The sequence below is a fragment of the Orycteropus afer genome, unplaced genomic scaffold (assembly GCF_000298275.1).
Source record: "Orycteropus afer afer isolate SDZICR_OR568_19922 unplaced genomic scaffold, OryAfe1.0 scaffold00015, whole genome shotgun sequence".
NCBI classification, from domain to species: Eukaryota; Metazoa; Chordata; class Mammalia; order Tubulidentata; family Orycteropodidae; genus Orycteropus; species Orycteropus afer.
In genome coordinates, this window is record NW_006921602.1 from 18,947,603 (window position 1) to 18,972,033 (window position 24,431).

Below are 24,431 nucleotides of genomic sequence, written 5' to 3' on the forward strand. Positions count from 1 at the left end.
ATAAAAAGCAATAGGTCATTAAAAAGACAGGAAGCAAAAAAAAAAAAAAACCAAAATAAAGGGACAGAAAAGAAAGAAGGAGAAACATTAGGGAACCTAGAAGATCCAGAGAATGAAGACTAGAGGAAAGGAGGGAACGAATGTTCTCTGTAAACTTTTCACCCAAATCACGATAAAAAAGAAAGAAGAAAAAGCGAATAGTAGTTATATCTTTTTATCTACAAACCATTGTTAAGAGAAGGAGAGAGAGAAGGAAGGATATGGACAGAGAAACCACAGATGCAAGAGGGCAATATGAGGAATGAGGTAGGTACAGCTGTATCGTCCATAGCTCTGTCATTGTTCTTGCAGAAACAACCCCCTCCCCAGAAAGCAGTGTGTGATGGTGAGATTGGGGGCTGCCCAAACTCCAGTGCTCATTACTGACACAGACTGCTGTCACTTTTCTTTGGTTGGAACTCATGCACCAAGATAGATTTCAATATCAAATTCATTTTTTAATCAAAATCATTTAATTAGCAATGTTATTCCTGTGGTCAGCTGTAGACTTTCAAAAGACACATTAGTACTCTCTTTTTTATGTCTCTATCTATGAATTAAACTCCATAATGTCCTGTGGATTAGAAAGCTTAAATCAGAGCCCAGAATTCATTACATGGCACATAAGGCTCTCAGAGTGAACTCTTTCTCTGAATGGAAGGAAGTTGTAGAGCAGCATTGTCCAGTAGAAAGACAATGCAAGCCACACAACGTAATTTGAAATTTTCTAATAGTCACATTAAGGAGCCCTGGTGGCACAGTGATTAAGTGCTCAGCTGTTAACTGATGGTTTGAACCCACCAGTGGGTTGATGGAAGACCTGGCAATCTGCTCCTGTAAAGATTATTGTTTTTGATGTTATGTGTTGTCAAGTTGGTTACCACTTAGTGACCCTATAGGACAGAGTAGTACTGCCCCATCAGGTATCCTAGGCTGAGATCTTTATGGGCACTGATCACTAGGTATTTTCTACCATAGAGTCCTGGTGGGTTTGAACCACCAACCTTTTGGTTAGCAGCTGAGTGCTTTAGCCACTACACCAACAGGACTCCTTTTTTTGGTCTAAGTCTTTTGAAATTCAGTATTTATTTTCTACTTATAGCACATATCATTTGTGATTAGCCACATTGCAGTGCTTGATAGCCACATATGGCTTGTCGCCACCATATTGGACAGTGTACACAGCACTAGAAACTAGGGTGATGTGGTTTAGTTCACTTGCTTTGCTCCAGTCATATGATTGCACCCTAACCTTAGTTGGTTGACATGAAGACAGGAATCCAGGACGCTGTTTTGTGGGTAGGTTGTCCCTTTACCTAAATTCATTTTCTCTTTTCCCTGACATACTTAACTATGTGCCACATAAAATCTATTTAACAGCATTGTTAGTTGATAAATAGATATTGATGGATGGATAGATATATATATGGATAAAGGTTTTCAGTAAAAAAAGTCAATAATTAAAGATGGGAACAATTTTTTTTTTTTTTTTTTAAAGAGCCTTTCTTTTGTTTTCTCCATAAGAGAAGCTATGTTTTTTTATAAATGGTACTGGTATGTTTGGCCAGCGAACAAACAATATAAAAGAGTAATGAAGATCTACACACTCAAAATTAATTTTACAGAGAAAAGCAAAGTTCATATAAACCTATAAGTTTTTAAAGGAAAGTAGGCAGCTTGGAAGTATATTTCTAAGCTTTGAAACCGACCCCGTGGAGGGACCACCCAGAATTTGCCCTCAGTGCCATTACTAATGACGAATCCCTGGTCAGAATGGAATGCGAGTTTTCATTCCTTGTGGCAGTTTCTCTTCTGAATTTTCAGTAGATTGCCGAAGGATCTCTTTGGCTGGTATACAGTCAGTTAGTTGCTAGTGCCTTAATCTAGTCCTATCCAATACACACTGTGACCTAGTAGCCAGACTACAGACGCTGAATGCTGATTTTCCTCTTCCTGTTTTCCTACGAGGACAATGATACAGAGGTCTTGGCTTGGAATTAGTCAGTAGCTTAAGAGGCCAAGCCAGAAGACTTGTTATTTCTGGAACATGTTTAACCATAGCATGTGAATAATTAGAAATACAAGGAATGACTCATTTGTTCGAAGATCTCTCCAACATCACATCCTATCTGTGAAGCTGTCTCATGGCCATGGTGTGTTTTGCACACTTTTCAATTTGGCCGGAAGTGGGGTGTTTGAAAACCAAATTTCTGTCCTCTTGTAGGCCAGGGATTATTTCACAACCTGGTATTGACCCTAGCTGCTGACAGTGTGAACTTTCAAAGCATAACCAGCAGCGCAGGGGAATTAGTTAGAAATTCAGACTCCCAGGCCCCACCCCGAACCTCCTGAATCAGAACCTGTATTTTGACAAGAATCCCGGGTAACTCATGTACATTAAAGTTTGAGAAGCACAAGACTGTGTTTCCACAACCTTTTGGGGGAGGAGAAACACTTTAATTTTCTGGAAGCTTTCATATGACTCTCACTTGTAAAGGGGAAGGTAGAGGTGGGGATGGAACAGGTGAGTGGAGTAGCTGGGAAGGGGCACTGATAGTAGAGAGTCCTTAAAAGACAGCAAAGAGTTAGCCTTCCACCTTCGCTCTCCTTCCTCTGTGATTCCTGGCACTCTTAGTTGTGCAGGATGAAACTACAGGAACAAGTTTGGAACCCAGTCCAGAAACTTTTGTAGATCTGTGTATAGAACCCGATTTACTGATTTACTAGAGGCAAGTTAGCTCCAGGGAACCTTGCATCAATCTAAAGCAGTTAGGAGACCTGAAAAGGTTTAGGGCATCCGCACAGTAGAAGAAACTGCCAGAGACACATGAACTTGAGGCCTCACCTTTTACCACATTCAGATACCAGGTCCTCTGGGAAAGTTTGACTTCCACTGTGTGGTAGGAGTTCGCTTCCCTAACTTCTGGTGTATTTGCCATCACAGCATGTGAAGGACATTATCCTGCAGTCCAACCCGCTGCTAGAGGCCTTTGGGAATGCTAAGACCGTCCGGAACAACAACTCCAGTCGATTTGTGAGTTTCTTCCCTGACTTGCAGAATGTTACCTGATTGATGATGTTGATTTTCCTGATTTGGTTGGTATCCCCAAGGAAATGGGAGCTTTTCACATTTCCTCAGAGGACCTCTTTTTCAATCTTTTCTTCATGTTACAATGGATTTCAATTACCCCTTTGACTGAAGTTATTTATGAGCATCAAGATGCAAACAAGATAATTTTGAACACAGTTCTTAATCTGCGTTGCCTTATGTCTTAGTTTCCTAGGGCTGCTGTAACAAAATACCACAAAGTCTGTGGCTTTACAGAACAGAAGTGTATTGTCTCACTTATTGGGAAGGTAAAAGTCCAAGTTAGGGTCATGTTGATTCCTTCTGAGTGCTCTTAGAGAGAACCTGTTCCATGCCTCCTAGCTTCCGGTGGTTCCCAGCAATTCCTGGCCTTCCTTGTGTCTTCAGATGCTATCTTCTCTTTGTGTCTAGCCCTTCCTATCTGTTCTCCTCTTTTATAAGATATTATTTAGATGGATTAGGAGCTCTGGTGGTACAGTGGTTAAGGCATCCAGAAGGTTGGCAGTTCACACCCACCAGCTTTTGCAGGGGAAAAATGAGACAGTCTACCTCCATAAGATTTATAGGTTTGGAAACCCTATGAGGGTGGGTATGAGTTGGAATCAACTCAATGGCAGTAGATTTACTTAGATTCGGACCTACCCTACTCCATCTTTAAAAGCGCTATTTTCAAACAAGGTCATATTCACTGGTATTGGAGTTAGGACTTCAACACATATTTTGGGGGAGGGGGAACAATTTAATCCATAACACCATACTAAAGCAAATAAAAAGTGATAAAAATATATATATATATAGTCCAGAAGAACTAGATGGTACCTGGCTACCACTGTCAACCACCCAGAAAAGGATCAGTGTAGGAGATCCTGGATAGATTGGGAGAAAAATGTGGAGCAAAACTCCAAATCATAAAGACCAGTCTACTGGTCTGATAGAGACTGGTGAAACTCCCAAGACTGTGGCTTTAGTCACCCTTCGAGCCTGGAATTGAACTCATTGCCCTGGCTTCCAGCCAAACAATAGACAGGCCAGTAGGGTGATTATTTAAACCAGGTAGGTACACTCCTTAGTACAGTGAACCATGGGAGATGGGAAGGGCAGTATGTGCAAAGGGAGGAAGTGGGAAAAGGGCTGTTACATTATGGGGATTGTAATCCTGAAACAAAATGTGTATGAACTGTTGCATGGAAAATGAATTTGCTCTGTAAACTTTCACCCAAATCACAATAAAAAAATTTATATATATATATAGCTTAAGTCCTAGAAGGCTTTACTTTGTGACATGGAGAAAAGACCTTCTTTCCCAGACAAAGAAGTGAGTAGACTTGATGGGTATCCTAGGTCTTGTTGCTGAGGAATAATGATTTTGCTACCTGGAATGTGGTCTGTGAACAATGAAGTGAGTGGACACTTTGACTCTCATCCACCTGGGTGCAGTCCCTTTGAGGGAACCTTCCTCCTCTTGATCAGCCAGAGTAAGCCAACTGCCTGAGTTATCTAAAATTCACCCCTCCCCCACCTATCATAGCTTTGTGCATTTATTTCATGTAGCATAGTAACGTCCAAGAGAGACTGAACCTAGCCTCAGAGATTGCCACTTAAACTGGCCCACTTACCCAAGGTAATGAAAATGTCAACTGAATGCATTTATTGTGAATACCCATTTAGACATTTTTCTGTCTGGGTATGCCTGAAGGGGTAAATTGAAAGTCTGGCAAGGACAAATATGAATATTCTCCTAGGAAAAAAAGCCACATTTACAAAGAAACTAATGTTTACCAAGTGGCTTTGATTTGTGTAGATTTTGCATCTTATCTCAACCATAGATTATGTCTGGCACTAAAGCATTCAAGGAGCCGTCTGTGAGGCTGATGCTGGACTATTGTAAAATAAATAAATGATAATTTTAGAGAAAAACAATTTCTTTTTCACTCTCTATTTTGGAAGGAAGCATCTATTTCCAGGCGATGTCTTAATAAATTCTCTTGCAGTCATTTAAAGTTCCTTAAGTGAGTTACAGCCATTAGACTTGCCCTCCCTTTCCTAATTGCCTAATATTATCCAAACTAATCACTTATGTGTTCATGTCTCATATTTTTCTGCTCGTTGCCTAGGTTGTGTTATCCTAAAGAAGTTACTAGGTAATGAAATAGGAAGAAAGATGTGAGTTAATATTTGACTTTTTTTCCTAAATCTACCTTGTAAAAATGCTAAGACTTGATCAAATTTAACTCTCTAGCTACTGGTCCCCCTTTTATTGCCTTTCTGAAAGAGTAAAAAAAAAATTAAGTCAATATTTTTCTTGATTTTTCCATTATAAACTATTTTTTATGCTAGCAAGGCAAGGATGATACATCAATTTTTAAAGCTAGCATTTTTTTTTTTTTTATTACAAAATGTCATACAACCCTACTGGAAAAGTAAGGAGGTTTGGTGGCACAATGGTAAATCATCAGCTGTTTATCAAAAGGTTGGCGCTTGGAACCCACTGGCAACTCCGCAGGAGAAAAGACCTGATGATCTGCTTTTATAAAGATTATGGCCTAGAAAACCCTATGGGTGGTTCTACTCTGTCACATGGGGTTTAAAGGAGTTGGAATCAATTCCACAGCAGCCGACAACAACTAGTGAAAGATGGGGAAAAGTATGAGATGTGCAATTTACTTATACACACAAAGTAATGGCTGATGGCATCAATAGATACTCATTTCCATAATAATGACAGAAGTACAAATTAACAGAATCTATCCTTTCTGTCTCTTAAGATGGGCAAACATTAAGGAGATTGATAATACTGGGAAAAGGTTTAGCCTAAAGACTGACACATTCTCCCAGGAAAGCAATTTGGCAATTTTTATCAAAATTTAAAATGCTCATTATCTTTTACCCAACATGAATTAGTTTCCTGTTGATAAATACTTACATTAAAAAAAAAAAAAAAAAAAACACTCACTGCCATGGAGTTGATCCCAACTCATAGTGACTGGGTTTCCAAGCCTTTAAATCTTTATGGAAGCAGACTGCCTCATCTTTCTCCCACAGAGTTCAAACTGCTGACCTTTTGGTTAGCAGCCAAATGCTTTAACCACTCTGCCACCAGAGCTCCTAACTTACATGAAAAGCTATCCATAGTATATTTGTAAGTGAAGGATGAAATGGGCTATAGAACAATATATGTAATATGCTCCCATTTTCATTTTAAAATGGGTACATTATATAAAACATAATAAACAGTGTATATAAATTGAAGTTTAAAGATGCTGTTACAGTCATTGTTTAGTGGGAGGAAGTGGAAGTGCATCACAGTGAGATTATGGCTGGTTTCTCTTTTAAAAAGGAGCATATAGTGCTTTTTTCTTTAAATTTTATTTATTTTGTTGTTAAAACTATACATAAGAAAACAAACCAATTCAACAGTTTCACATAAACAATTTAGTGGCACTGATTACATTTTTTAAGTTGTGCAACCATTCTCACCCTCTTTTTCTGAGTTGTTCCTCTCCCGTTAATATAAACTTACTGCCCCCTAATGTTCCTATCAAATCTTTTGAGTTGCTGTTGTCAATTTGGTTCCATATAGATAGTTCTTTAAAAAGTATAATGCTTAGGCAGAACTTTTTACTAGTTAAGCTGTGGCGTAGTACCTAAGGCATTTGACTGCTAACCAGAAGACTGGCAGTTCAAACCTACCAGCCACTCCTTGGAAGGAAGACTTGGCAATCTACTTCTGTAGGGGTACCACCTCGGAAACCCAAGGAGGGGTCGCTGTGAGTCGGATCTGACTCGACGGCAGTGAGTGAGTGAGTGTGTGATTGTTCAGTTTTAAGAAACACTTCAAGGGATATTGTTTGTTTAAGGTTTAAAGGTTATCTCAGACCAGTAGTTTTCAGGGGTTCCTTTACCCTGAAAGGGCTCCATGAAAGTCTAGAGTCAATGAGAATTTGAATTCTGTTCTGCATTATCCTCTTTTTTTATCTGGATTCTTCAATGGAATCTTTGATCAAAATGTTCAGAAATGGCAGCTGGGCACTATCCAGTTCTGCTCTCATGGCAAAGGAGGCAATTATGCATGGAGGCAATTAGCTACACATTCCATATCCCCCTTCTATTCCTGACTCTCCTCTTCCTTCCTTTGTTGTTCCAGGTGAATTGAGAACAATTGTTGTGCCTTGGAGGGACGCTTGCAAGCTTGTAAGACCCCAGGCACTATGCAATGAACTAGGAGTAGAACAGAAGCACTAAATGTGTTAGTAGACCAATTAACTAGGATGTCCAGTGAAACTATGACCCTAAGCCTCCAAATCAAGGAACTAAGTCTAAGTGACAAAAACCAAATGAAGTGTTTTGTTGTACATAAGCAGTCTCAACAGCTACTCTTTTTTGTTTCGTCATTGTTGTAAATATATCTGTCATACAACTTTTATCAGTTAAACTTTTTACAGGTATACAGCTTATTGATAGTAATTACAGTAATTGGCCATGTAACTCTACCTTTAATCAATGCAGTTTTTCCATCACCATTAGCCCTTCTTTTCCCTCTCCCTCTGTGGTAGTTAAATTTGTATGTCAACTTGGCTGGGCCTGGTTGAGTGGCAGCTGGTGGTAGCTATTCCCCATGATGAGACTGGCATTCAACTCCATGATGGGATCTACCACAAGCAGCTGAGTAGCTGCCTTTGGGATGTGGTCTGCTTCCTGTATATAAGGAGAAGCCTTGGGGATAGTCTCCAGCTTATGGCATGCTTGGACCCTGCATGTAGCTATGTCATTGTTGACCAGCCTGTCATGCTCTGCCAACCTTGGGACTTACTACTGGACTTGAATTAATGGCCTGCCATGTGTTTTGTTAACATTGGGACTGTGCCATTTTATTTTGTCAACCTTGGGCTTGTTAGCCTCAGCAGCCAGTGGCTTGCTGAGTGAAGCGATACCTCTAGCTTCAGTGGGCAGGGAGCCAGAGGCAAAGCTGAAGCCCAAGGCTGAGGGGCTTTCACACAGCCCCTAGAGCCTGGCACATTGAACTTGGATTTAAAGCTTCCAAACTGTAAAAGAATAAACTCCTGTTTGTTAAGGCCATTCCATTTGTGGTATATTCTTGTCAGAGCAGCACTATGTAACCAGAACGCCCTCCCACCACTGGTAACCACTTTGTTCTCTACATTTCCTTTTGTTGTCTTTTTATATAAGTGAGGTCATATAATGCTTGTCCTTTGGTCATTGCCTTATTTCATTCAGCATGTCTTCAAGGCCCATCCATACTATAGCATGGATACTATACATGTAGACTTCATGTATGCTAGACTTCATTTCTTCTGCTGGCTGAGTAGTATTCCATTGTATGTATGTATCATATTTTGTTTATCCATTCCTCTCCTGATGGGCATTAAAGTACTTTCCACTTTTGATTATTGTGAATTGTGCTACAGTGAACATTGGTGTACAAGCTTCTTTTTGAGTGTCTGCTTTCAAGTCTTTTGGGTATATACCTAGGAGTGAGATTGCTGAGTCATATGGTAGTTCTACTTTTAGTTTTTTGAGATATCACCACACTGTTTTCCACAGTGGCCATAGTATTTTGCAATCCCACCAGCAATGGATAAGGGTTCCAATTTCCCCACATCTGTGTCCACATTTATTATTATTATTAATCTTAGTCATCCTATAGGGAATGTAATGGTATCTCTTTGTGATTTTGATTTGCATCTTTCCAAATGTCTGGTGGCCATTGAATGTCCTCTTTGGTAAAATGTCTATTAAAGTCCTTTGCCCACTTTATGATTGGGTTATTTGCCTTTTTGTTGTCAAAGTTTTACATGTATTTTGGCTATTAGATTCTTGTCTTCCAATGCTATTATCCCAGCTGGTAGCTAGTCTTCTCACTTTTTTTGGTAAAATCTTTTGATGAAGCAAAGTTTTTAATTTTTATGAGATTCCATTTATTTCTTTGTCTCTTGCTGTTTGTTCTTTTGTTATTATGTTAGATAATCTATTGTTGAAAGCTAGGCCTGACATGTTGCCTCTGCTTATTCTTCTAAGATTTTAGGGTTTTAGTTTGCACATTTAACTCCTTAATTCATTTTGAATTTTTTTTTATGTATGGTGTGAGGCAAGGATCCTGTTTCACTTTTCTGCATGTGGAAATCTAATTTTCCCAGCACCATTTATTGAAGAGACTTACTTGCCATTGAATGAACTTAGCACCTTTGTTAACAATCTGTTGACCAGTTGACCATAGATGTGTGGATTTATTTCTGAACTCTCAATTTTATTCCATTAATCAATGTGTCATTTATTATAACAGTACCAGGCTGTTTTGATTACTGTACATGAATTGTATGTTTCAAAATCAGGAAGTGTGAGTCCTGCTAATTTGTTCTTTTAGCATTGTTTTAGCAATTTAGGGCCTCTTGTCTTTCTGTAAAGGAACTCTGGTGGCATAGTGCCTAAGGCATTTAACTACTAACCAGAAGGTTGGTGGTTCAAACCCACCAGCCACTCCACAGAAGGAAGATGGAGCAATCTATTTGTATAAAGATTTACCACTTGGAAACCCAATGGGTGTCACTATGAGTTGGAATCAACTCAATGGCAGTGTGTTTGGTTTTTGGTTTTGGAGAGACACTAGATTCTAGTGAGGAAAAAAAAATGTATTTACTTAATCTGGATACCTTTTTCAACTAAATTATAAGTTTTTATTGCCCTCAATTCCATATTAGCTGTAATTTAAAGGGGGATAATAATAATGCAGAAGCTCTGGTGGTGCAGTGGTTAAAGTATTCAGCTGCTAACTAGAAGTTCAGTGGTTTGAACCCACTAGAGGCTCTGCAGGAGAAAGATGAAGTGGTCTGCTTCCATATAGATTTACAGCCTTGGAAACCATATAGGGCAGTTCTACTCTGTCCTGTAGGGTCACTAGGAATTGAAATTAACTCCTTGGCAGCAGGTTTGGTTTAGTGGGTAGTAATGATAATCATAACAAGAACAAAAATCCCACACCCAAAACTAACTGGAAACAATTTTATTCAGAGCCAAATGTTTTTATTCTAGATAAGAATTTTGTATGCTCCAGAAGTACAACAGATTGATTGCTCTTAATCAAAGTCATATTTCCCCGAGGGAAAATGTGCTTCCTCTGAAAGAGGCTGACAGAGTTCACTCTTGTTAGATCGAGGGCACTATAAGATCTTCTGCCCCATTCTTTACACCTTCCTGTTTTATTAATCAAGTACCTACTGGGAGGGAATGGGCAAAGGATATGGCTTTTCCTTATTTAGTCAGGCTAGAACGATAATTTCTCTCTCTCAGTGTAGAACTGTGTGATTGGACAGAGCATGGGTTGTTATCTAAAAGGAAAAGGTGAGGAAGTCTAGACCAAAAATGGGAAAATTCTTAATGTGTCTTTTTTTTTTTTTAATGAATTTCCTTTTAATGAATTCCTTGAATTATATACTGAATCAAAAGCCTGTGTCAATATCATGGTTTTGCTCAACAACTATTGAAGGAAATCCTTAACTTTTTTACAGGGAAAATACTTTGAAATCCAGTTCAGTCCAGGTGGAGAACCAGATGGTGGAAAGATCTCCAACTTCCTTCTGGAAAAATCCAGGGTGGTGATGAGGAACCCTGGAGAACGGAGTTTTCACATATTTTACCAGGTTTTCCTTTCTGTATTTTCTTACTTCCTTATTCCTTATCTGCATTTTTATTAAAAAAAAAAAAATTTCTCTCAGTTGTCAGATTTAGATAATCGAATCCAGCAAGCCAAGAAATATTTATTACTACAGTACATGCAAGTCAGTGTGCAAAACAATTGTGAGACTGTTCCCTTAGGGAGTATAAGTTCTAGTTGAGGTGATAAGAAAAAAATTTCCTAACATGTAACTAACTAAGAAAATATTGACATAACTTTAAAACAACTGTGGGAGTGTGTGATTAATGGGAATTCATGTGGGGAGATTGGGCTAGAGAGATTTTAGGGAGATACAGTACTTGATAGATAAGTGGAGGGGAGTGTGGTCAGGGAGGTCAGACTTAACAAAGGCAACGGCAGTAGATTGGAAAGCCGATCAATGAACTTCATCTCAAACAGTTTGCAAGGATAGAATTTGCTAAAAGGTAAATTATTGGAAGAAAGACTAGAAATATGGTTAGTACCTTTAATGCCAGATTGAAAAGTTTCAACTTAGAGCCTGAAAAGCCATGGAAAGTTTGGGGCTAGAGTAGTGTGCAGATGCTTTTAAATTATATGCTAGGCTTCAGTCATCATTTCATTCAACTACTTAAAAAAATGTTTTAAATGATTTAAAAAGACATAATGATAGTATAAACAGATTTTTTTAAAAAATGTTTGGGTTTATATATTAACCTTTTATCTATGAGGGATCCACATTAGATTTTCTTTGAAAAAAGATGCAACAACTGTTTTTGGTTTTTAATTTGAAAATAACTGAATTATAAGAAAGTTAAACTGTAGTAGTACCTCACATTCAGTTTTTTCAACTATACAGACATCCTAGATGATGAGAAGTAATTCTTTTAAGTGATAGCTGATGGATGAAAAATGTACATAAATGACCAAAAGCTACTCTGAATTCAATAATGATTTTAAATGTTTGAACCAAAGCAACATATACATAAAATAAATTTAAAAACAAGTAATATATTATTTATTTGAACACACAAGTGCATAAGTGTATTCTAGGACCCCTTTCAATAAATGCAAACACCACCCACTTTCGGAGTCCTGTGCCCATAGCTTGGAAACTTCTAGAACAGAGACTGGAAAAGTGATGAGCTCAGGAAGAAGATGGGTTTCAATATTCACGTAAAAGTATTAATTGAAGCTGTGATATAGATGAGACTCTTGTGGGAGTGAGTAAAGAGAGATAAATAATGCCCACCTCGGACCTTGGAAACTACTGACATCTATAGAATGATGAGGAAGTGAAAAGCCAATAAAACAGAAAAATCATAGGAGAAGGAAGAGAACTAGGACCCCACAGTATCAACAAAGCCAGGGAAAGGCTAAGATGATGAACAATAGCATGAAGCTCTTAGAACTGTTGGGGAAAGGGGCAGGGGCATGGGGACCAAGAAAGGGCTGTTTAGCCACTGGAGAGTAGCCAAGAGAAGAATTTCAGCAGAATGTGAGAGGAGAAGCTAGAATGCAGGTGACTTAGTCATGGTGAGGAAGTGGATTCTGTGGCTTGAAGAAGTTCAGAGATTCAGGGAAAACCTTGTAAGGAAGGCAAAGAGCAACGTGTGTGTAGAGAGGAGAGAGAAAGGAAGGTGGACTATGTGATGTGGTTGGAGAGAAGACTGAAAAAGAGGGGAGGAACGTTCTTCCTCAGACAAAAACTTGTTGTTGTTGTTATGTGCCGTCGAGTCAGCCCTGACTCATAGCGACCCCTCCTTGGGTTTCTGAGGCAGTATCACTACGGAAGTAGGATTGCCCAACCTTCCTTCCGGGGAGTGGCTGGTGGGTTTGAACCGCCAGCCTTCTGGTTAGCAATCAAGTGCCTTAGCCACTATGCTACCAGAGCAGACAAAAACTAGAAGGAACAAAATGAAGAGGACTGTACAAAATGATTTTTGAGGAGATAGGGAAGAAAACTAAGGAAGTCTGATTTCATGAGATGACCTATAATTTCTCAGTAATAGAAATCTGGTCCCCTGTTTTTGGAGAGGGAAAACCAAGATGCCATGAAGAATTTGGCAAAGATGGAAAAGTATGGCAAGAGGTCATCTTTGCTCTGTTTTCCCAAATACCTGTTGGGTTGGAGCCAGTGATGTATTGGAGTTTGCTCACATGGGCTGTGAGCAGCTCTTGCCACCTCTTCTCTTAATGTTATCTTGTAGGGAGTTTGAAATGGGTCATGGTGGGAGTATTTACACCACTGAAATTTGCAAATATAGAAATTTGTGGGATTTTTCCTAAGAGTTGATTATTAAACACCGTCCAGCATACCACTGTTTGGTGCTCTTTCGGAGGGTGTTGCCCAGGTGTATGGCAGATGTCAGAGCTGGGACAAAAATCAAAGGACAGTCAGTTGACCTGGAGGTGTCAGAATACCAGTGGTCAGGGCATACAGCTGTTGTTTAATGTGTGCCCTGCAGTGAGAAGCACAAAGAAGCCAACTTCACTTTACAAAGCCATCAGAAATTTGGACAGGAGCTAAGTAATTATAATCTGGCTTGCTTTCCACTCTATAAGGTACAAGTACAGCAATATAATTTCATGGACAAGGACAAATTTTAAGATTTTATCATGTTTAAGAACTAGAGTATTCAGGAATAATTTGAGGCCACTACAGGTAGATCAGATACTCTGAAGCTTCTTGTGTTTCAAAGACTGTGGCCACCCACAATTTAGAAATCAGGATTGAATGTTTTCATTGTTTAGACTCAGGGCTGGTCGTGGCAGGAATGAGGAGGTGACTTTGGGAATGCATTGTGGTTATATCATGCCCATCCCATGTTCTCTTGCTCCAGCTCATTGAAGGTGCCTCTGCAGAGCAGAAACACAGCCTTGGCATCACCAGCATGGACTATTATTACTACCTGAGCCTTTCTGGGTCCTACAAGGTAGATGATATTGATGACAGGCGGGAGTTTCAGGAAACTCTGGTAAGTGCAGATGCAGGACCAGGCAAGATCAGCTCTCTTGACTGGCATTGCCTGAGGTAGAAAGGGCAGTGAAGTTTAACAAAGCAAACAGCAGCTTTGAAATTTCCACCTCATACTGCTATAAACACACCATATCCTAAAACACATATTAAACCAAAAAACTGAGTTGTTGTAGAGTTGATTCCAACTCAGCAACTCCATATTAAAGCATCCTGAAATAACTGTATACCCAGTTGCTTAAGGACCATTTAATGATTTGAGATTTGTTCAAAAAGCTAATTCATCATTACCCCTCTTCAGGAGTTCTGGTAAACAAGCAAAACTATTATGGGTAATACATTAAGCATACATGTTTGCTGATGAGACTGCTCATTTGTTGAGCTGTTTCCTTGAAGCCAAAGCAAAGCCCATTCTTATGGTCTTAATCAGGTTTGGGAATTTTAGAACACCTTTTGCCTTTTCTCCCCCTTCTTCCTGTCTTTTCTGTTTCTGAGGACCTTCTCTTCACTGCTGTGCTGTGCAGGTCAGAGGAAAGGCCTTCTGCCCCAGGCTGCCCACATTGTATGCTTATTATGATACAAGTTGTAAAACTGGTTTAGATAGATTGTTGAGGGGCCACAACCTGGGGAAAACAACTTCATGAGTCATTCTAGAACTCTCTGGAGATAGACTGGTCATCCTTTAAGCCTAAAAGAAGTATGTTACCACATTAAGTCAGGTACAAACCAGGTCCATTCCTTCTCCCAGATCCAGAACCGATGGGAGACCCTGAATGGGCAGTGGAGGTTCGATTTGAAGGGAGCTGACATTTGTGCTTGAAAGAGATAAGATGTCCAGGCAGATTGTGCCCTGGGTGCCAGGACATTAGATGGCATCAAGAGTTCAGTGGTGTCGAAGGTGCTAGGAGAGAAAAATGTACCTAAGGGACTGCATACTGGTCCTAGAGTATAGTTCTCTTAGGAACAGAGTATCTAGGACTCAAACATTTCAGCTCCTTTTATTGGCCTTTATGAACCTCAGAAATAAGATTTTTTGATGATGCTTTATTTCCCAGAGGTAGTTAACCAGAATCCTTTTGCAAATACAATCTATTCTCAGCCTTCCCAATTAAGGGAAATCTCTCTAAGTCTACTTAGAGTCTCTGGAGAAAGAAGGTGAAGCTACCTTGGTGGCGGAGGGTTCCCCACAGAATATACAAAGGAATGAGGAGAGACTTAGAGACTTTGTGAACAACTGCTGCTCCATCTGAATACCCTTCTGGAACCCTCCTGCTCTTACTCTTGAGAGGATTGCATGCTCTGTTTAAAGAGAGATAACTCTGCCAGCATGACTTTGAAACTTGAGAAGAATGTGCAAGAGTGCCTTGATCAGTGATAATGTCTTATAGGGGCTTCCAGCTGCCATCACAAGCTAAGTCACATGTAACTGCACATTCCCGTCTAAGCTTTGGCTTCTATATTACATGCTTCTAATGCTGGAGGCCAGCTTGTCCAGATCATTCTTTTCTCTTCTAGCATGCTATGAACGTGATTGGGATCTTCGCAGAGGAGCAAACTCTGGTGCTGCAGATAGTGGCGGGCGTGCTCCACCTGGGAAACATCAGCTTCAAGGAAGTTGGCAATTACGCGGCGGTGGAGAGTGAAGAGTGTGCGTAACTTTGGCACATGGTTGTAGAATGAGGGGAAATGGTCGGTTAGCTCCAGTCAGAAGTAACCCACCATTTTCCTTTGCATTGATATCAACCAGGGTATTTGGGGGAGAGAGGAAGAGTTTTACATGTCCTTATGTGTAGAGCAAATTCGCCCCTTTCCTCTACACCATCTCTCCCACATCCTCACCATAGATTGATGTCATTTGTGTTAACCTTGGGGAAATCTGGCAAAATTTCACCTCTAGGTTTAAAAACAAAGTAATGTCTTAAATGAAGATTGGAGTAATAACTAAGGAACTCAAAAGATTGCTCTGCTAATAAGAAACCTTTTCTAAAACTGGTCTTTATGATCTAAACCAAAAACCACATCTGTTGCATCAAGTTGATGCTAACTCATGGCAAATCGTATGTCTATCACAGAGGAGAACAGAGCACCATGGGGTTTTCTTGGCTGTAATCTTTTACAGAAGCAGATTGCCAGACTTTTCTTTGTGGTACCCCTGTAGAGGTTTGAACCTCCAGCCTTTCTGTTAGTAGCCAAACTGTGCCACCCAGGGGCCTGTAAAAGCAAAATATAGAATATAAGTGTGGAAAGCTCACAGGTTCACGGTCTGCCCTATAGTTGGAGTAGATTCAATTTTAGAAAACAGACAAAAAATAAACATTGACTATTGCTTTGCTGCTGCTGCTGATCTCCTTTAATAAGGAGTATTCAGGATCCATCTGTTATATGGTCAGAACGTCAAGACCTTAATGGTCATTTTTATGCTCTAGGAAGAGATTGGAGTCTTTCCCACAGAAAGATGTTACTGTGGCATGTGACAGCCTCTTAGACATCAGATGACTTTGCAGGCTGATCTCAGAGCTCACAGAGCCTTTAACCACCCAGGAAAGCAGTTCTTCCTTTCTCAGCATTCTTCAATGATGATAAATTTAGATGTTTAGTAATAAATAGTATCCCACTCATTGCTGACAATGCACTAGGGATATTTCCATTCCAAATAAGGATCTTTTTTATGTTTTTGTTTTCATTTCTGATAAAAGAGGGGAGTTCTGCTAACTTCTGATGTCTTTCTGATAAAGAGAAAGATGAATTATGTTTAAGAGGAAAGGGGGTGGAGTAAAAAGCTGTCCATAAAGTCCAAAAACATGACCTAGTAATAATAAGTATGTTTCTAGACTTTTATGTACATTATCCTTTAAATCTAATAAACACACACAAATGTGTCTACTATGTCATTAATACTTTGCCTTTTAGCATTGATTGCTTGGGTTTGGTGATGATTCCTATGGATGTGGATGGCACTTTTTTGCCTTCTTGGATATTAAAATCCTTTACTGTCTCTTCATGCTTGAGAACAAAGTTATGACACTGAAACTGTAAGCATCCCCTCTAAGTCTGAGCCAAGAAGTGGTTCATTTTACATTGATGCTTGGAGGAAGTAGCCTCCTCAGCCAACTGGGTAAGACCCAGGAATAGCAACTGATCGTAAAATTTTCTGACTGAAGGAGATGGAGGAATGGAGATCAGAAAAGACTGTACTTAAAGCCAAAGAGGTCAAAGAAAGAAATGTGCTTCCCCTCCCAATAATTTCCTTCTATTGATTTTGGTTTTTGTTCAGGTGGTTATACATTAACAAGGTTCAAAATAGGTATGCAGTCAAAGTTCTTCCTTTTGCCCTTTCTCAGTCAGTTTGTTCCCCTTCCCAGAGACAATCCAGGTTCCCATTGTCTTCTGTTTCCTTCCAGGAGTATGTGCCCTGAAGCAACTGTACATAGCCATTCTTTCTCCCACTTTTGTGCAATTAAAAAACAAACAAACAAACAGACAACTGCCAGCAAATCAATTCCAACTCATAGAGACAGAGCAGAACTTCCCTATAGGGTTTCCAAAGTTGTCAATCTTTATGGAAGCAGACTGTCACATCTTTCTTACACAAAGAAGTTGGTGGATTTGAACTGCTGGCCTTTTGGTTAACAGCTAAAGGCTTTATCCACTACACCACCATATTACACAGTATTTTACAGCTTGCTTTTTCACTTAACAATATAGTTTGGGGATTTTTCACTATCAATTCATAAGGAGTATCATCCTTTTTATAGTTGCATAGTAATTCCATTTCTTGGCTATACTTTGATTCTTTAACCAGTCATCTGTTGATGGGCATGAAGATTGCTTCTGATCTGTTGCTCTTACAAAAAATATTGGAATGAATAGCTTTGGTCTGTTTTCATTTTTCTTATATTTGAGTATATCTTTGGAATAAATTTCTAGAAGGAAATGATAGCCATGCTTTTATAATTGAAGAAAGCAGACTTTCTTCTAGTGATTCTATTACAAAAAAAAAAAAAAAAAAAATTATAAGATTCCCATCACAGGCCTACTAAAGCAAAATAGCCATTAATAACAAATTTTGTTGTTACCTAATCTTAGGCTAATGGAACTATAGAAATTTCTTTACTCAAATCTTTATGTATATTTGTGTATGTTTCTGTTTCTTGAGGAGATGCAGTGGTTAAAGCACTTGGCTGCTAACCAAAAAGCCAGTGGTTCGAACTCATGAACCACTCCACAGGAGAAAGATGAGGCAGTCTGCTTCTGTTGAGATTTACAGCATCTGAAACCCTATGGGGCAGTTCTACTGTGCCCTATAGGGTCGCTATGAGTCAGAATCAACTCATGGCAGTGGGTTTTTTTTGGTTTATGTGTCATAAGCCTAATCACTTTTAATCATGATAAATTTAAAAAACCAAAAAAAAAAATCACTGCCATTGAGTTGGATCCGACTCGTAGCAACCCTTCTTTGGGTTTCTGAGGCAGTATCACTACAGAAGTAGATTGCACAACCTTCCTTCCAAGAAGTGGCTGATGGGTTTGAACTGCCAGCCTTCTGGTTAGCAGTCAAATGCCTTAGGCACTATGCCTGCAGAGCTGCCATATAAGTACCTATAAATACATAGGTAACAAAACATTTACCATTTTTACAATCTTCACATGTACAATTCAGTGACATGAATTATGTCCGTCATGTTGTTGAGCCATAACCATTAACTATTCCCAGATATTTGTATCACCTTTAACAGAAGCTCAGTGTCCCCTCAAGATTCTTTCCAAATCTTTATATTCTTGAGAAGCCAAACAAACCTCAACTTAGTTGCCTATGTACCTTCATCATAATTACAGTACGGTGGCATAGCTTTGGAAACAAGTCTTGGTGGAAAGAAATTAAATACCAAATAAACATAAGAAATTTGTTGAAGGAAAAAAACTAATAACAATGGGTTGTAGAATTCAGAATGCCCCTTCTTTCTCCTCTTATTTATGGATTAGAAAGCACAGAACCTCAATGTCAAAGATAAACCACATTTACTTTTTCCATTTCTTTTAAATTTGTAAAAGTGGAATATTATTTTGCTATATCTTTTCTACTTTGTATTTAAATGGAAAGATGAGATCCAGCTTTGTGTTACACTTGAAAGCAGTAATAGAAATTGGCTTTCATTGTTAAAATGTGCTGAAACTTTACCATTTAGCAGGTTCTTCCATGTTTTATAAGCCAGAGTACATCAGCATTTTTAAATTAGCCAATCCTTCCTTCCTGCTCTACCTCCCCACAGCCTCTAAGCATCATACTGATGCTCTCATCACTCACACTGACACACATGCCCTCATGAAAATTCACAGCCTGAAGGAGTCAATAGGAGAAGCCCTGGGATTTCAGCACTAGGGCAGCTACTTGAGAACATGTGAGGCTAAAAAGCTTATACTTGGAAAAACATGGCATGGAGTTTTGTTTTTTTTTTCTCAAAACAAGTACTGGATTTCCTCTTCATCCCTGTTAGCTGTTTCCAAAAACTTGTGGCTCTAATTCTTAGATAAAATCATACCTTGTTTTTAGAGTGCCTGCAGCCCTTCAGTTATATTCTCTTCTAGCCAAGACATGTAAGAGATGGAAGTATACCATGAGCCTTTGTCTGCCTCTTCTGTCTGTTAGTGTCTCTCCACAAAGGCTCTCTTCTTAGCCCTAATTGTTTTATGATCATAGTCCTTCAGTCATGATCATAAAGACATTGACATGAACATTTTTCCCAAATATTTTTTTCCATGCCACCATTTCAGCATGATTAGGGATTTCAGAGAACCACATATTTACAAAACAGACAATTTGGAGATAATTATACATTTTATACAACTATCTGCTATTAAGGAGCTCTGGTAGCATAGTGCCTAAGGTGTTTGACTGCTAACCAGAAGGCTGGCGGTTCAAACCCACCAGCCACTCCTCGGAAGGAAGGTTGGGCAATCCTACTTCCGTAGTGATACTGCCTCGGAAACCCAAGGAGGGGTCGCTAGGAATCGGGGCCGACTCGATGGCACATAATAACAACATCTACTATAGGTTTCTCATGAACAATGAGAAACCTCATGAGTATACTAACTACTGATGGTATCTATATCTACCGCATCAAGTGAGGTTTAGTGGCATCTAGTTATCTACCTGATAACGGGGATAATAACCAACATCATAGCTTCCCCTTAGAGAAAGCCTCTGATTTGTTAGATACCTTGGTAAATGCTTTACATATATTTTCTCCTAATCCTCACACCAATCCTGCGTGTGTCCAATCTGATTTATGCACATGATGTCTTTGCCTTGTGCCCTGAGAGGAAGACACAGCCAAATTCCTACACATAATGCATTTAATATTAAAACTAGACTACAGGTGACAATATTCCTACATATGTATTTGTATGTGCTATAAAAATGCCCATATGCAATTTAAACCTAACAGGAGGCAAAGTTAGGATAAATTCTTAGCCACAACTAAGCACCTTAAGGGTGTGAGTCACTGGGCCTGTGGGCTGGGGACCATGATTGCAGGGGACATGAAGCTCAATTGACACAGCATGGTATACAGAAATACTGTTCTACATCTTACTTCGGTGAGTAGTTACTGGGGTACTAAAATCTTGCTAGCAGCCATCTGTTGTTGTTGTTATGTGCCGTCAAGTCGGCCCCGACTCATAGCGACCCCTCCTTAGGTTTCTGAGGCAGTATCACTACAGAAGTAGGATTGCCCAACCTTTCTTCCAAGGAGTGGCTGGTGGGTTTGAACTGCCAGCTTTCTGGTTAGCAGTCAAGTACCTTAGGCACTATGCTACCAGAGCTCCTATCAGCCATCTAAGAAGTAGTTATTGGTCTCTCCTGGTCTGGAGCAAAGAAGAGTAAAGAAAACCAAAGACACATGGAAACAGTCCAAAGGACAAAGGACAATGAGAACATCAGCTTATATGACCCTAAGACCAGAAGAGCTAGACAGTTCCTGGCTACCAATGCCAACCACTCAGAAATGGGATCACAATTGGAGATCCTAAATAGAGTGGGAAAAATATGTGGAACAAAACTCAAAATCATAAAAATGACCAGGCTTACTAATCTGATACTGACTGGTGAAATCTCCAAGCCTATGGCCCCAAGTCACCCTTCAGGCCTGGAATTGAGCTCAATCCTGGGGCTTAACTCTCAGCCAAATAATAGACAGGCCTACAAGTTGAACACCTACACCAGTGAGATGCACTCCTTAGAACAATCAACCATCAGAGATCAGAAGGGCAGCATTTGCACAGGGAGAAATGTAGGCAGGAATGCATAGGTAAGAAGGACACAGGGAAAGGGTAATCCCAGGGAGAGCTGTTACACTACAGGGAGTGTGATCAGTGTCACAGAACTAAATGTGTATGAATCGTTGGATGTAAAATGAATCTGCTTTGTAAAAATATTTCACCCAAATCACAAATAAAAAGTTTAAGTATTTAAATAATAAACTAGACCACAGGAAATGGCCTTTGGCAAATGTATTGAGTTTTGTTTTGTTGACATGTCCTTGGTGAAAGGAAGCTCTGCCACTGGTCAAAGCAGTTTTGTGGAGTACTCACATAGATAATCAATACCTTGTCCTGACATTACACTTTTTCAACATATGTTTACTGACTTAATCTCATTAGAAGGTATATACTGAGCAATGTCAGCCTGTTATATTTTAATACCATATGTGAAATGCAAACAGATTATCCTTTATTGGGAGGCTTCAGCATTTTGAACATTATCATAAAGTCTTTAGCAAAATTCTGTATCAGAAGAAATTCTGTATCTGTATTAGAAGACTCATCCAAGTTCAGAAATTTCAATCCATAAATATCTTTCGTTCATATTGGGAAAATCTGAGCAATTTTTCAGTGTCCAAGAATTGAATGCCAAATTAATTTGACCAGAAATCAAGAAAACTCCATTTATATCACTAGCCCCCCCCCCCAACAAATTTCATTACCTAAAACAAGTTGCTAAGCCATGGAGTCCCAGTTTTTCTGTCTGAAGACTATAAACCCCCTTACCACATGCTTTTGCATGGGTATGCATGATACCAAAGGAACACAGCTCCCCTTTGTTTCACTTCGTATGTCACCCCTGAAGGAATCTAACTATAACATCCCTCCAGAAAACATCCATAGCCCTCTTTAAGCTCCAACATGAATAGCTTAATGTGCCATTTAGAGATCCCCACTGGAATCCAACCTATCTTTATTCTTCTACAAACTTTTAGCTGTAGCCAAAGGAGTAGGCACCATACCCCAACTACATTCCCTGCTTTCCTGCCTCCTCACCCATACACATTTCAATCTCCTTACCTTCCCTTTTTTCTTGCTCTGCGTCTGTGCAAATCCTATTTATCCTTCTAAGCTCTGCCTAGATCCTATATCCAGCGAGTGGGACCACCCCCGCAAGTGGTATCTCTTACCCTTTTAAATCCTACAGGACCTTATTGTCTCTTCTGTGTCACATATTCAGCTCTTAGTAGGCTTCTTTATTTGGTAAATTATCTTTGCCTCATCTGGATTGTGTTAGAGTTCTTAAATATGTTGTACCATGTTCTTTCTCTTTAGTAACCCTACACATGGTAAACAATAAATGATTGGTTGTAATTATTAGTTCAGTAATAACAGGTGTTTGAAACTCTTTGATTATTATGCTATGAAAACACTACCAAAAGAGGAAGAAAACAATATTTGTAGCCAAAGAAATGTTTCTTGAGTTAGTTCCTTCCTGCTTCCTGCCGTCTTACTACCAGCTTGGAGACATCCATTTTAGGCATGTAGCTGTGATCTCAGTAGGGGGATTGGTTTACTATCCTTCTTCTTGAGTCACTGATTTATATTATATTATTAGAAGTCTAGATCATCATAGGCATTGACTCATGTAATAAAACACAGTTGGAACAAAGTGGATGGTTATGGGTGGAATTGCTGATAAGCAACCTTCACTAGATTGTAAGTTCTGGGATGTTAATAATGGTCCCATGTATTCACACACACACACTTCATATGTTTGTGAAATGGATCATGAAAGTTCTGAAAGATAAACATACTTTGTTTTATTTTCTATAGTTCTGGCTTTTCCTGCATATCTCCTGGGGATAAACCAGGACCGATTGAAAGAAAAGCTCACAAGCCGGCAGATGGATAGTAAATGGGGAGGCAAGTCGGAGTCCATCCATGTAACCCTCAATGTGGAGCAGGCCTGTTACACCAGGGATGCACTTTCCAAGGCCCTGCATGCCCGTGTCTTTGATTTCTTGGTAGATGTAAGTAAATACAAGAAGACTTTGGTGATGCTTCATATTTTAGCTATAAAGAGTACAACTACTAAGGGTTTGTTTTCATGCTTTGGTTCTTCTTTTAACCAATGACTTTACTTCTCCACTTTTTCTCCTCTCACTCTCGGGTCTCTGAATCCTTTACTTTTGAAATTGCTCTCCAAGATATGTTAGCTGAAACAAATGAGATCATAATTTCTGGTAGACAAAGTATTTAATTAAGTCAGGACTGTTATTAAGTGCCATGGAGTTGGCCCTGACTCATAGCGACCCCTCCTTGGGTTTCCGAGGCAGTATCACTACAGAAGTAGAATTGCGCAACCTTCCTTCCAAGGAGTGGCTGGTGGGTTTGAACTGCCAGCCTTCTGGTTAGCAGTCAAATGCCTTAGGCAAAGTGGAGAGACCTCTTGAGTGTGAAGCCTAACGTGTTAGGAATATCATATTTGTTATCTGTTAGTATATTACATATTATCTCAAAACTTAGTAGTTTCTGTGGGTCAGGTATTTGGGAGTGGCTTAGCTTGGATGCTTCTGACTTGTGGTCTCTCACAGGTTGCAGTCAAAATGTTGGTGGGAGCTGCAGTTATCTCAAGGCTTGACTAGGGTTAGTGGTTCTACTTTTAAGATGGCATACTCATATGGCTGTTAGCAGGAGGCCTCAGTGCCTTGCTATCTGGGCCTGCCCATAAGACTGCTTGAATATTTTCATAACACAGCACTTGTCTTCCTTCAGAGTGAGTGTCCTAGGAGAGAGAAGAAGGAAGAAATCACAATGTTTTTATATTCTAATATTGAACTCAGACATTGTCACTTTTGCCTCATTATGTTTATTAGAAGCAAGTCACTAAGTGTAGCTCATACGTAACAGCCCACTGCCATCAAGTTGATTCCAACTCGTAACAACCCTGTAGGATAGAATAGCGGAGCTCTGGTAGCATAGTGCCTAAGGCACTTGACTGCTAACCAGAAGGCTGGCGGTTCAAACCCACCAGCCACTCCTTGGAAGGATGATGGGGCAATCTACTTCCATAGTGATACTGCCTCGGAAACCCAAGAGGGGTCGCTATGAGTCGGGTCCAACTCGATGGCACATAACAACAACAACAACAGGATAGAATAGCAACCCTATAGGACAGAATAAAACTGCCCTGTAAGGTTTCCAAGGCTATAAATCTTTATGAAAGCAGATTGCCTAATCTTTCTTACAAAGAGTGGCTTCAAACTGCTGACCTTTTGGTTAGCAGCCCCATGCTTTAACGACAGTGCCACCAGAGCTTCTTAGCTCACATGTAAGGAAAGAGGAGTTAGGCTACACGTTCTGAAAGGAGCAGTATCTAAGACTTTATATATATATATATATATATATATAGGAAA

At 39.5% G+C, this 24,431-nt stretch overlaps 1 protein-coding gene across 1 annotated transcript in view; it reads left to right on the forward strand.

Moving 5' to 3' along the window:
- Positions 1-24,431, forward strand: part of MYO1E (myosin IE) — a 158,906-nt gene that overhangs the window by 33,136 nt on the left and 101,339 nt on the right. The window contains exons 6-10 of the mRNA XM_042783283.1: positions 2,984-3,073; positions 10,651-10,782; positions 13,619-13,753; positions 15,268-15,400; positions 22,849-23,045. Coding sequence (XP_042639217.1) covers positions 2,984-3,073; positions 10,651-10,782; positions 13,619-13,753; positions 15,268-15,400; positions 22,849-23,045 — 687 coding nt within the window. The remainder of the gene's footprint in view (positions 1-2,983; positions 3,074-10,650; positions 10,783-13,618; positions 13,754-15,267; positions 15,401-22,848; positions 23,046-24,431) is intronic.